Below are 12,339 nucleotides of genomic sequence, written 5' to 3' on the forward strand. Positions count from 1 at the left end.
AAAAAGCCCAACAATAACATTTTTAGGTTGTCTAAGTGACTTATATATTACGTTTAACCTGAGTAGCGAAACTCCGCGGTGATCTGAAAATGATGTGCCGGGAGTTGTGCCATTCTCGGCTGCTTCAGTGACCCTCGAGCTCCCGGCTAGCTATCGAGCTGGTGGGTAGCAGATGCTCCAAAAACGTCGAAGCACTTTTGCAAATATGCGACATCTTGATAAACCGAGCAGATATTTGATGTTTACACAGCTACTTTCTCGCCTGAAAATATGTTAAAAGTTTATTTTGTGACCAAGAAAGATCAGTAAGAGTAATTTTAAAACTTCGTAGCGGCCGCCATTGTTGGAAACTGGAGTTTGGCTGGGCCGCGCTATGAATTCTGGGATATGGTAGGCCACGAAGGACACACCCAACCCATCCCTCAAATTCGGGGAAAAGGAGGACGCATTTGTCGGCTGCATTCGGAGGAGTCTACGAATTTGGACAGCCTTCGGCGCGTCGCTGTGATGTCATCGGTCTACGAATGCGGCCTCAGGAAGATGCAGCCCATGAATTTGGACACGACCGTTGAGGAGGTCATTTAGCCATTTAAATCAGCTGTGTTGGATCAAGGACACATCTAAAACCTGCAGGACACCGGCCCTCGAGGCCTGGAGTTCGACGCCTGTATGATGTGTTCAATTATGAACAGGTTGGAAAAGAGGTCTCGTCTTACACATCGTTGAGACGACGGCCTCACTTCCTCCTACAGAGAAGCCATACTGACAGCAGAACTGAAGTTTGAGTTTGTTGTGACTTGCTCATAGTTATATGTTGTTTTGTGTCTTCTTACAGTTGTTTTATGTCTCTTTGTATTCATGCCAGACTGTTTGTAGGGCTTTCGCGCCTCATTGTATTTAATTTGTGTCTCTTTATGACGGCTTTCCATCTGTTCGTAGCCATTCAGAAGCAGGTTTTTATTTATTTGTTGTTGCTTGTCTTTGTACATTGTTGTAGATTATTTATGTTCATTTTATTTAATTTTCAACATGTAAACGACTCAGGCCAACCATCCAATCTCCTTGTGATTGTTCAGATCTGGGCACAGTAGGCTTGTGTCATTGATCCTTATCTTGGTATTTAGCACACAAAAAGGTCTTTAGAAACCTGGACCTCTTCTGTTCTAATAATCACAGTAATATTACGTCTACTTATCATCCTGTTGCCTTATGTTAGTGTCGAAACATGCCAGGCAGCTATGTGAAGCATTGTGGGGACCCAAAGATGTTCCTTCACCTTCCTTCGGGGGACATTAAGTCCCATACGATCGATCACATTTTAGTGTGAGCGCTTGGTTATAAGTCCAGTTAAGTGATGAAAACAGGTCTGTGTGTGTGTTACCTCCATGTTGCTGACTCGTCCCTCCTGGAAGGAGCAGTCCTGCAGGTTGTTGGTGCAGATGTGACGATATTTACACCAATGACACGGAAACTCACTGCTGACACAGGAAGTGCACCTGAGAGAGGAAAGAGAGAAAAGTTCTGAGTGGTCGAGCACAACCAGCGAGAATTTATGAGTTCATCACCGAAGAGACACACGAGATAATTAGGTTAGAGGTGTTTAAGGCTTACGAGTTGAGCACAGAGCAGTTGTAGTAGATGAGGTTTGTGGTGATGAACTGGTGTCCAGTCTCTGTGGAGCGAAGGCTGAGCTGCACCACCCGTTTCGCTCCTGAAATTAACAGCATAACAACATCCTTCTTAATACTTAGTTCATAGTGATCAATATAATGGCGCTGACATGATTACAAAACATTAAATGTGATAACAGAGAAAAACGAGAAGGCAAAAGAAAGAAGTTCAGAATAAGCGGGTGTGTGTATACTTGTTTTTCTGCTGTTTGGGGACTTGCATTAGCACAATGTCAGAATGGGGACTTTTTGGGTCCCCAAAAGGCAAACCACTGAATTTTAGGGTTAGGCTGATGTTAGATTAAGGTAAGATTAACCCTTTAAGACCTACCATAGAACCAAGTCCGCCAGAGCTTATATTATATTTTTACATGTTGTAGAGCCATTTTTGGGAGCATTTCAAGTTGCTATACATCAATACAACCATTATAGCCCAGATTTAATAATATGTATGCATTAAGTGCATAGTAATTACATAAATTGCAAAAAAGTGCAATAAACTACAAAAAAATTGAAAATCGTTTTTTGTTTTTTTAACATATATTTCTAGTTAGAGAAATTTAAGAGGCTTATCCCTCAAAACTGTAAATTCAAAAAAGTTGCACAAAATAGTTTCCCACCACAGGAAATTTATTTTGAGTGTCTTCATAGTTTTATTTTTGAAATACACCAATTTTCATATACTGCAGGAAAAACAAAAATAAATATTATAATGCAAATTTGCATGCAGTTTTTGCAAAGCTATATGTGGAAGGAAACCGTGACCTAGGACAAGCTGATGGCATAAGATGTAAGTACAACTCCTCCGGTTTCATATGCAAAAAAAATTATTGCGCTAGCTCACGTGGTTGCAGAGCTACCGGGATTTAAAAATAGTTATGCAAAACGGAGCGTGCCCACTCTGACCGGTTTTAAAGGTTTAAGAGAAAAAGTAGGGTTAGGTTAAAGTGAGGGTAAAGTTAGAGGTCAAATTTCCAGAAAACGACAGGACAGTAAGGAAAGATGATGTCCTCTGAATTCACTAAAGCATGAATTTGTGTGTGTTTCTTACCAAAGGAGTGTGTCTGTGCTGGAAGGTCCCTCAGTGATGGTGACATACACATCACCTGACCTTTGGCCCGCACCTCTCCGGGGGCATTACTCAGGTCCTCAAACACACAGGTAACCCCACCAGACAGCGCAGGGACGTTCTGCACCTGAATGGTTAACTGGACACCAACAGACACTCGATCACTAAAAGTAAAGTTCTTCTTTGCACTTCAGAAAGGTTTCTATTCACAGCTGTTGCATGAACCAAACAGCTGGACTAAAGAGTAAATCCACCAACTTTCAGGTAAAATCAGCAGATTGTAATGGGAATTCTGACGGAGAGTATTTTATGTAATTAAGAAAATAATGGTTCATACCTGCATTGCCGGGGAGGTGACTGACATGCTGCTCGGAGAAACAGAGATGTTGACGCACTGGTCCAGTTGTGTATTAAAGTGCTGAGGCTCCTCCCACTTGTCACATGCTTCCTGTCTGGAGCACCTGCAGGAGAGTGAAAAGTAACCAAGAGATTAACATTGACGGAAGAAGCCACGTGGACGAGTGATGAAACGCAAATCAGCTTTTTGAGGTTAACATCTACTAAACATTTACATTATTTAGTGCTGTTGACTGACACAAGCGTGGCTCTGAACCTCAGACTGGACCTTACAGCGGTTCGCTTTTTTGCAGCTTTCCATCAGTAATCATCTTCAGATCTTAATTCTTTAAATATACTTTCTACTCATTCGCCCTTTCAGATCAAGTCCAGTTTACAAATGTGTGTTTCTGAGGATCATGTAAATGATTTTGATTGTGCTAACACCAAGGCGTTCCCAGGCCAGCTGAGAGATATAATCTCTTCAGCGTGTTCTGGGTCTGCCTCCTCCCGGAGGGACATGAGCAGAAAACAGCGCCCAGGAGGCATCCTTGTCAGATGCCCGAACCACCTCAGCTGGCTCCTTTCGATGTGGAGCAGCAGCGGCTCTACTCTGAGCCCGTCCTGGATGGCCGAACTTCTCACCCTATCTCTAAGGGAGAGGCCAGCCACCCTTCGGAGGAAGCTCATTTCTGCCGCTTGTATCCGTGATCTCGTTCTTTCGGTCACTACCCACAGCTCGTGGCCATAGGTGAGGGTAGGGACGTAGATCGACCGGTAAATTGAGAGCTTCGCTTTTACACTCAGCTCCCTCTTCACCACAACAGACCGGTGCAGCGTCCGCATCACTGCAGCAGCTGCACCAATCCGTCTGTCGATCTCCGGCTCCCTTCTCCCATCACTTGTGAACAAGACCCCGAGATACTTAAACTCCTCCACTTGGGACAGGGTCTCGTCCCTGACCCGGAGTGGGTACTCCACCCTTTTCTGGCTGAGGATTCTCATTCCCACTGCTTCACACTCAGCTGCGAACCGTTCCAAGGCAAGTTGGAGGCCATCACCTGATGAAGGCAACAGAACCACAGAACCACAACAGAACGAGTCCGACTTATTGCCGGCTATGTGGACCAAGCTCTTGCAACGGTCGTATAAGGACCGAATGGCCCGTAGCAATGGGCCAGACACCCCGTACTCCTGGAGCACTCCCCACAGGACCCCCTGAGGGACACGGTCGAATGCCCTCTCCAAGTCCACAAAACACATGTAGACTGGTTGGGCAAACTCCCATGCGCCCTCGAGTATCCTAGAGAGGATAAAGAGCTGGTCCAGTGTCCCACGACCAGGACGAAAACCGCATTGTTCCTCCTGTATCCGAGATTCGACTAACAGATGAACTCTCTTCTCCAGCACCCTGGCATAGACTTTCCCAGGGAGGCTGAGGAGTGTGATCCCCCTGTAGTTGGAACACACCCTCCGGCCCCTTTCTTAAAGATGGGGACCACCACCCCGGTCTGCCAGTCCAGGGGTACTTTATTAAATTAACTACTTAAATTAAATTAAATACTTTATTAAATTAATTAATCTTTAATCCTTTAGCACTTTAACATCTTTTGTGTAAATGTGATGTAATTTATAAATAAAACTTAATGATACTAAAAACATTTTACTTTGTTTTTAAACGCACAATTTTAAAACTTATGTAAATTTCATGCTATGATTATTTACTTTAACTCTTCTAATTTTTTATATCACATTTTTAGATATAAACATTTTTTTAATCTAACTTCTTTATGACATTTATTTTTATTTTTATTTTTCTTTGTTGTTAATTTATTATTATTACATTTAGTTCACTCTCTATATTTTTAAAGGGGTTGTGACTATTAACCTAAAATCAGGTGACAGGAATACACTGGTGGACGACAGGATCTGTCAAACTAAAAAAAAAAAGGAAAACATCTTTTCTATTTGTTGAATTTCACTAGTAAAATTAAAGTGAGTGGTGAGTGACACTGGTATCGTGGGATTTCAGGTGGAGTTGGAGCAGGAAACAGTTGGAGGTAAAGCTTGGTGTCTGCAGAGAGCAGCAGCTCCAACATATGCAGCGCCACACAGCATAGACAGCAGCCTGCAGTAATGATCTGTTTACTTCTAATTAACAACAGATGGACAGAATGAGTGAGGGAGCGTGAGGAGGAGAGGAGATGAAAAGCAGAGAGGACCACAAAGATCGTACATTTACAGTTAAAATCATCCGTTTGATGAACTGAATAAGTCACAGTTTGCTTTTCTGCTCTTTTCCTTTCACACTGCGAACCAGACACCAGACATCACTCTTTAAAGTAGTGGAGCCTGTACCTGGCCTTGGAGGCAAGACTCGGGGTAAAAAAGGTTCAAAGAGGAGACTTCCCATTGAGCTAGCTTATTAAAGTTGCTCAGATATTTTTCTCATCCACTCAGACCTTCTCTTGTCTGAACAGTCAGAGATTTTAGAAAGAAACTTAAAACTATAAAAGTGAGGGCGACGTGTCTTCATGTCACACTGGGAGATGGGTTTACGCACAAAGATGTCCTGCTGCAACATATCTAGAAGCTTCAGCATAAAAACAAGCTGTGTTTTGTTCTCTGTAGTTCAATGCCAGTCAGAGGCTTTTACTTTGAAGGGGCAGCTAACTGATGACAATCCAAAGAGGAACTTCCTTCACCTGCTTAGATGCTGAACATCAAACATCGTGATGAGAGAGACTGTGTGAACCATTTATAGAAGCATTAATGACGCCTCATGGGAGCGTGCACACACACACACACACACACACACACACACACACACACACACACACACACACACATTCTCTGTATTGTTATGTATTGCAGAGGAAGTGGTTACTGTAGTTGATTCACTGCCATTTGCTTTAACTTAATCAGTTAATAGTTTCAATTCTTTTAGAGCAAATAGAACAAAAAAGCATAAAATGTTTGCGGACGCTGGCGTCACAAAAGAAAAAACAAAACTGCTGCTTTTGAGTTTGGATGCAAAATTAATGTTTGAAGGTTTTTGGACCCAAAGAAATTGAGATATTCCAAGGATTTTGTAGAGCAAATAATTAAAAAAAATAGCATTTTTTTGTTTGCTTTAATAAAATAACTTAAAATGTCTAAAGAGTCAAGATCTTCATTTGACCTCATCAGCCACAACATTAAAACCTGTGCTGGTCTCATTAACCGTTTAAGACCTACCATAGAACCAAGTCCGCCAGAGCTTATATTATATTTTTACATGCTGTAGAGCCATTTTTGGGAGCATTTCAAGTTGCTATACATCAATACAACCATTATAGCCCAAATTTTAATAATATGTCTGCATTAAGTGCATAGTAATTACATAAATTGCAAAAAAGTACAATAAACTACAAAAAAATTGAAAATTGTTTTTGTTTTTTTAACATATATTTCTAGTTAGAGAAATTTAAGAGGCTTATCCCTCAAAACTGTAAATACAAAAAAGTTGAACAAAATAGTTTCCCACCACAGGAAATTTATTTTGAGTGTCTTCATAGTTTTATTTTTGAAATACACCAATTTTTATACACTGCAGGAAAAACGAAAATAAATATTATTGTGCAAATTTGCAAAAAAGCCGCATGTGCATCAAAACAAACTATTTCCAGCAGTGCAATATGAGTCCTAAGCATCCCAGAAACGACACAGAAAGTCATAAAGTCAAACATAACTTTTAAAAACACCAGTATAGGCTCATGAGGCTATATGGTAAAAATCGGATCGGCAAAGCGTGTTTCTGGAATATTATGTTTTTGTTGCTGCAAGCGCTTTTTATGCAGTTTTTGCAAAGCTATATGTGGAAGGAAACCGTGACCTAGGGCAAGCTGATGGCATAAGATGTAAGTACAACTCCTCCGGTTTCATATGCTTACAAAATTATTGCGCTAGCTTACATGGTTGCAGAGCTACCTGGATTTAAAAATAGTTACGCAAAACAGAGCGTGCCCGCTCCCACCGGTTTTAAAGGGTTAATGGCACTGAAAATAATTTCCTACCATTCAAAAGACTGACTTCACAGACATCTGAAGGTGTCCTGTGGTATCAGACACTAAGATCTTACATGCTTTGAGTCCTGGAAGTAGCAAAAGCATATCTGTGGATTGTTTTTACACCACATCTCATAGATGTTTTGGCTAAGACCACCTAAAACTCTGCCATGTTCACCAAATCATTTCTGAGATATCTGTAGTGTGGCGGGGTGCATCGTGTCACTTAGATACTACTAAATATATTACTAAATACAGCTGCTGAAGATTAGGGAGATCACACCATAAGATAAAAGAAAAAACAGTTATTGACTTGAAAAGTGAAAAGTACAATGCAAACGTTTTTCAGACCAAAACCCAGTTTGCACCGGTTTGGTGTGTTAGTGAATCTGACCCTTAGTGCTAAACAGGAGATTAAAACAATTACTTAAAGTTCATTCACAAAAACTAAAGCACCAACGTCTTTGATCGTCTGTACCATCGTATCAGCCACTTAGGCCTTTAAAAATGATCTAACATACAGTGAAGAGCTCCACTTTTGTGACTTACAGTCGTGGATGAGGTCTGGCATTGGCCTTCAGCTGTTTGTGTTGGTCACCTGTCTGTCAGTTATCCAGGTGAATGAGTGGAAAAAACACAAACTCTACACAAAGTCCTGAACTGTATTTTGTACCAGGCTCTAAATGTGCTTGTTAATGCTGTTGCAGCGAGACTAAACGCAGATCGACTCACTTTTGGAGACAGCCTCATGCAGCCACTTCAAGTTTTCGACACTTTGGCATTAGCTTAATTTCTCAGTTGGCCCTTGGGTCATACATGTCAAAATCACATCTACATGGATGCCAGGAAGCAACGTTTCATAGCATAACATTAAACTGAGCATCACATTCCTCTGCTGTCTTCACTTTTCACAACAATGAACAACGATTGACTTTAGTTGGCAAACGTTGGAAGAAAAAAATTAAAACAGAAAGATCTCCAACATCTGCTGCAACCAGATGCTGGGGTGGAAAGCAGGAGATGGAGCACACACCTGGCTGAGCACAGAATCTCAAAGAAACTGTGGTTCATGAGACCAGACCCTCGGCTGCAGCCGCTTTAGGCTGTAGACACGAGGTCACGATGGCTACTCAAGAGACCGTTCTGCAGGTATGCAACTCCAGATGCAGCAAGCTGTGAAGCATTGTATGTTCCGACACCTTTCATCAGACCAAGCACTAAACGGTTCACATTACAGTAACGTAATGAGCTTTCAGCCACCATGACCTTGTCAATGGTTCACTGCTTCTCTTTCCTTGGGCCTCTTTTGTAGGTACTAACTACTGCACCCCACGGACTGCGTTAAAGGCCTGCCATCTAACCATCACAATTTAACCCTCGGCAAAGTAGCTCTGATCCTCACACAGCCATTTTTTCTGATTGTTCACTTCCTGCATTATTTAAGTCTCACCCCTTCATAGGTGCTTGAAAGGAGACAATCAATGCTATTTACTTCTCTCAGTGCTTTTACCAGTGCACAGACTGTTACTGGGTGCATTTTAAAATGAGAGATGAAGCTGTTATTTTGTTGTAGCAGAAGAAGAGCAGGAGCAGTTCGTTCCTTACTTGTTGAAGAGGACACACCATCCACAGTGAGGGTCTCCTGATCCCAGACAGTCCGAGCAGCTGCTGTACTGCTCACAGCTCTCCACCGGCAGTCTGCTCACCTGAAACAAACGTTCACACCAGACATGTGACCACCAACAGTCGTGTTTAAAGCAGAAACATGGGCAGGTACCTGAGAATGAAAACTGGGTTGGTATTTGATATGAATTCGCTAAACTGTTCGATAAATCATGTTTGCATTCAAGTATTTTTTTGATTTCAGCATCAGAAAATGTTTCTGAACCTTCTGCTGACTGTTTGTTACTGATGTCAATGTGTAAAATCCGATTTGATATTGATTTGGGTGATTGTATGACTGCAACATGAGACATTACTGAAACTGTTCCTACATCACACATTTGTGTGTGTGAGTGTGTGTGACGGGTATTATCTCATTGTGGTTTAGTGGTTTCTGCTAATATTAACAGCCAGAGAAAGCAGCACTGCCTTGACTTTGTGAACTCTGTGTGTGTGAGCGTGTATTTATATCTTTGTGGGGACCAAAAATTGGAAGTTTACTATACTTGCGGGGACAAAAGTCCTGGTCCCCACAGGTTTGAAGGCATTTTGAGACTCAAAATGTGGTTTTAGTGACAGGGTCAGGGTTAGGCACTCATTTTTCATGGTTAGGGTTAGAGCTAGGGAAAGCATTATGTCAATTAGATGCCCCCACCCGACATGTGTGTGTGTGGAAAACTGGGACATGGATATGTGAAGCAGGGACATTTTTAGGACATTTTGGGGCAAACCAAGTGTGGACTCGTTGTTTGCAAATGTGGGACATTATTATGAATCTGGGGGAAAATTTGTGGCAGTTTTTTAAGAGAAGGAACCTTTTTGAAAAATGGGCATACATGGATGTAAATTTATTATATCTGAAGACTATAAGGACATTTTTGACACTACTACAAAAAGTGAAGAGAATTTCTTTTAAAGTGGGGACCTTTTTCAAGTTCTTATCTTAAATGTGTAACGAGGGACAATTACGTCATCACGCTGTTCTTAGAAGTTGTCTTTAGATTCGATTTCTGTTAAGTGGGGACGTTTTCTGAAGGTGGGGATTTTTTTGTTCATGTGTTTTTGAGGCTTGAATGTTCAACAATTTTATTTCCTGTGTGATTTGGTCTCAAACTGTTTATCAGTTTTTTAGGCAGCTGAAAAAAATTGGCTACATTTTTTTTCCTAGAAAAACTTTTTTTCCCCCCAAAAAACATTTGGTTAGGTCACCAGTGATGCCTTGAATCACTTAATGCCTCTGAAAGCACATGAAACACAAGTGAACATAACTGAGCTGCTCGCCATCTCAGTTTAAGATGGAAAACAATGGAGGAACTCATTTGTTTGAGACAGTGAAGACAGAGACGGTCAGTTCGGGTCCTCACAAAGACGTAAATACAAGCGTGTGTGTGTCGTATCTTTTACCCAGAAGCCATTGCAGCAGGGAGACAGTAAACACAGTGATAACTCTGTGGGTCTCATTCAGACGTTCACACATGAATACATTCATTGTCTCGCACAGACGGTCCTGTCTCCTCTCTGACCCCATTATCAAGTTGCTCTTAAAGAGACGCTGCTGTTTCCGTCGGACTTCATCTAAAAGCTGCTGACGCCGCGCTTCCCATTCTCATACAGCCCCGTTCACATTGTTTATTCACTGATATGTGGAGTTCAAATCATGCTGACGCAAATGAAATCCAACTGATGAGAAGAAACCGGAACACTTATTTTTATCCTGTGTTCACAATCACCATATGAACCTGTAATAAACTAGTTATATGCTATAATACAACGCTGAGCTTGGTAAATGGTAACGTAAACAAGTTGTGGGTCACAAGACATCGGTTTTCCAACAGGTCAGCCAAAGTCAAATCCATTTAAGGTTTCAGTGGTAGAGACTTCTTTGTTTCCTTTGTCACTAAACCTCCGCTGGAAATCTGCTGATTTAAAAGTTAAGCAAGTCTTCCAGACTGACAGTCGCAAGAATGTCAGATTATTAAATTCAGAACTGTGAACACTTTGTTTGGTATCATCACAGGAATCTGAACAAACAGCACTGAGTGGTCACAAACAGTGTAGTAGTACTGGATATGCTGACCCAGAGTACCTCATGTGTAACTTTCAAGCTCCTGTGGGGTCATTTATTATCACCGCCCCATATGTATATGTATAGTTATTGTAAGTGTTTCTCAGTATGAATACATCTACTTTTTAACCCTTTAAGACCTACCATAGAACCAAGTCCGTCAGAGCTTATATTATATTTTTACATGCTGTGGAGCCATTTTTGGGAGCATTTCAAGTTGCTATACATCAATACAACCATTACAGCCTAAATTTTAATAATATGTATGCATTAAGTGCATAGTAATTACATAAATTGCAAAAAAGTACAATAAACTACAAAAAAATTGAAAATCGTTTTTGTTTTTTTAACATATATTTCTAGTTAGAGAAATTTAAGAGGCTTATCCCTCAAAACTGTAAATACAAAAAAGTTGCACAAAATAGTTTCCCACCACAGGAAATTTATTTTGAGTGCCTTCACAGTTTTATTTTTGAAATACACCAATTTTTATATGCTGCAGGAAAAACGAAAAGAAATATTATAGTTGCAAAAAAGCCGCATATGCATCAAAATAAACTATTTCCAGCAGTGCAATATGAGTCCTAAGCATCCCAGAAACCACACAGAAAGTCATAAAGTCAAAGATAACTTTTAAAAACACCAGTATAGGCTCATGAGGCCCTGATGGTAAAAAACTACATTTCAGCAAAAATGACGTCACTTCCGGTTTCGGGCAGGTCATGGCGGACATGCGATAGTTCGCGCTGACGTCTAATCCAATGTAGGAAGTGTTATGAACAGCTGATCAGATCGGCAAAGCGTGTTTCTGGAATATTATGTTTTTGTTGCTGCAAGTGCTTTTTATGCAGTTTTTGCAAAGCTATATGTGGAAGGAAACTGTGACCGAGGACAAGCTGATGGCAGAAGATGTAAGTACAACTCCTCCGGTTTCATATGCAAAAAAAATTATTGCGCTAGCTTACGTGGTTGCAGAGCTACAAGGATTTAAAAATAGTTACGCAAAACAGAGCGTGCTGCTCTGACCGGCTTTAAAGGGTTAAAAAGAAGAAAAACCAAACAGCAATGGGTCGATTGGTGAGGAAAGAGCAACAGACAAATGTGAGGAGGACATTTATGTCATTCTCATGTTCTACTTCTAACTGTTGTTGTTTCTGATTTTACTGGGACTTTTTTTGGGCATCTTGAGTGTCTTGCCCAAAGGCACTTGGACCGGAACACCACCCATCTTCTAACTGGTGGAGAACCCCAGTAATGTGTTGCAGTAAACAAAGAAAAACAGCTTCAAGGCAGACACTCAGTGCCTAAAGTGACAATAAAAGCACAGCACAGTTGTCAGAGATGAGTTGGGTTTGAATGAAAATGATAAAATATTACATTAAGCCCAGCAACAGCCCACCTGCTCAGGAGTGGCAGACTGTGAAAATGCAAACTTCAAACAGAGTAAAAGGTTTTACTTTGAAATGTGTTGATTAAAAACAAGAAGATTTT

The 12,339-nt window shown here is 41.0% G+C and overlaps 1 protein-coding gene across 3 annotated transcripts in view; it reads right to left on the reverse strand.

Moving 5' to 3' along the window:
- The window catches only part of plxna3 (plexin A3), a 157,530-nt gene that overhangs the window by 50,461 nt on the left and 94,730 nt on the right, over nucleotides 1–12,339 (reverse strand). For all 3 annotated transcript variants that reach the window (XM_087833900.1, XM_087833902.1, XM_087833901.1), the window contains exons 8-12: nucleotides 8,727–8,827; nucleotides 3,077–3,200; nucleotides 2,722–2,878; nucleotides 1,612–1,711; nucleotides 1,382–1,496 (exon numbers count right to left, since the gene is read on the reverse strand). In XM_087833900.1, the coding sequence (XP_087690026.1) occupies nucleotides 1,382–1,496; nucleotides 1,612–1,711; nucleotides 2,722–2,878; nucleotides 3,077–3,200; nucleotides 8,727–8,827 (597 nt within the window). The remainder of the gene's footprint in view (nucleotides 1–1,381; nucleotides 1,497–1,611; nucleotides 1,712–2,721; nucleotides 2,879–3,076; nucleotides 3,201–8,726; nucleotides 8,828–12,339) is intronic.

This window comes from Neolamprologus brichardi, chromosome 20 (assembly GCF_056152115.1).
Source record: "Neolamprologus brichardi isolate AB-2024 chromosome 20, ASM5615211v1, whole genome shotgun sequence".
In the NCBI taxonomy this organism is placed as follows: Eukaryota; Metazoa; Chordata; class Actinopteri; order Cichliformes; family Cichlidae; genus Neolamprologus; species Neolamprologus brichardi.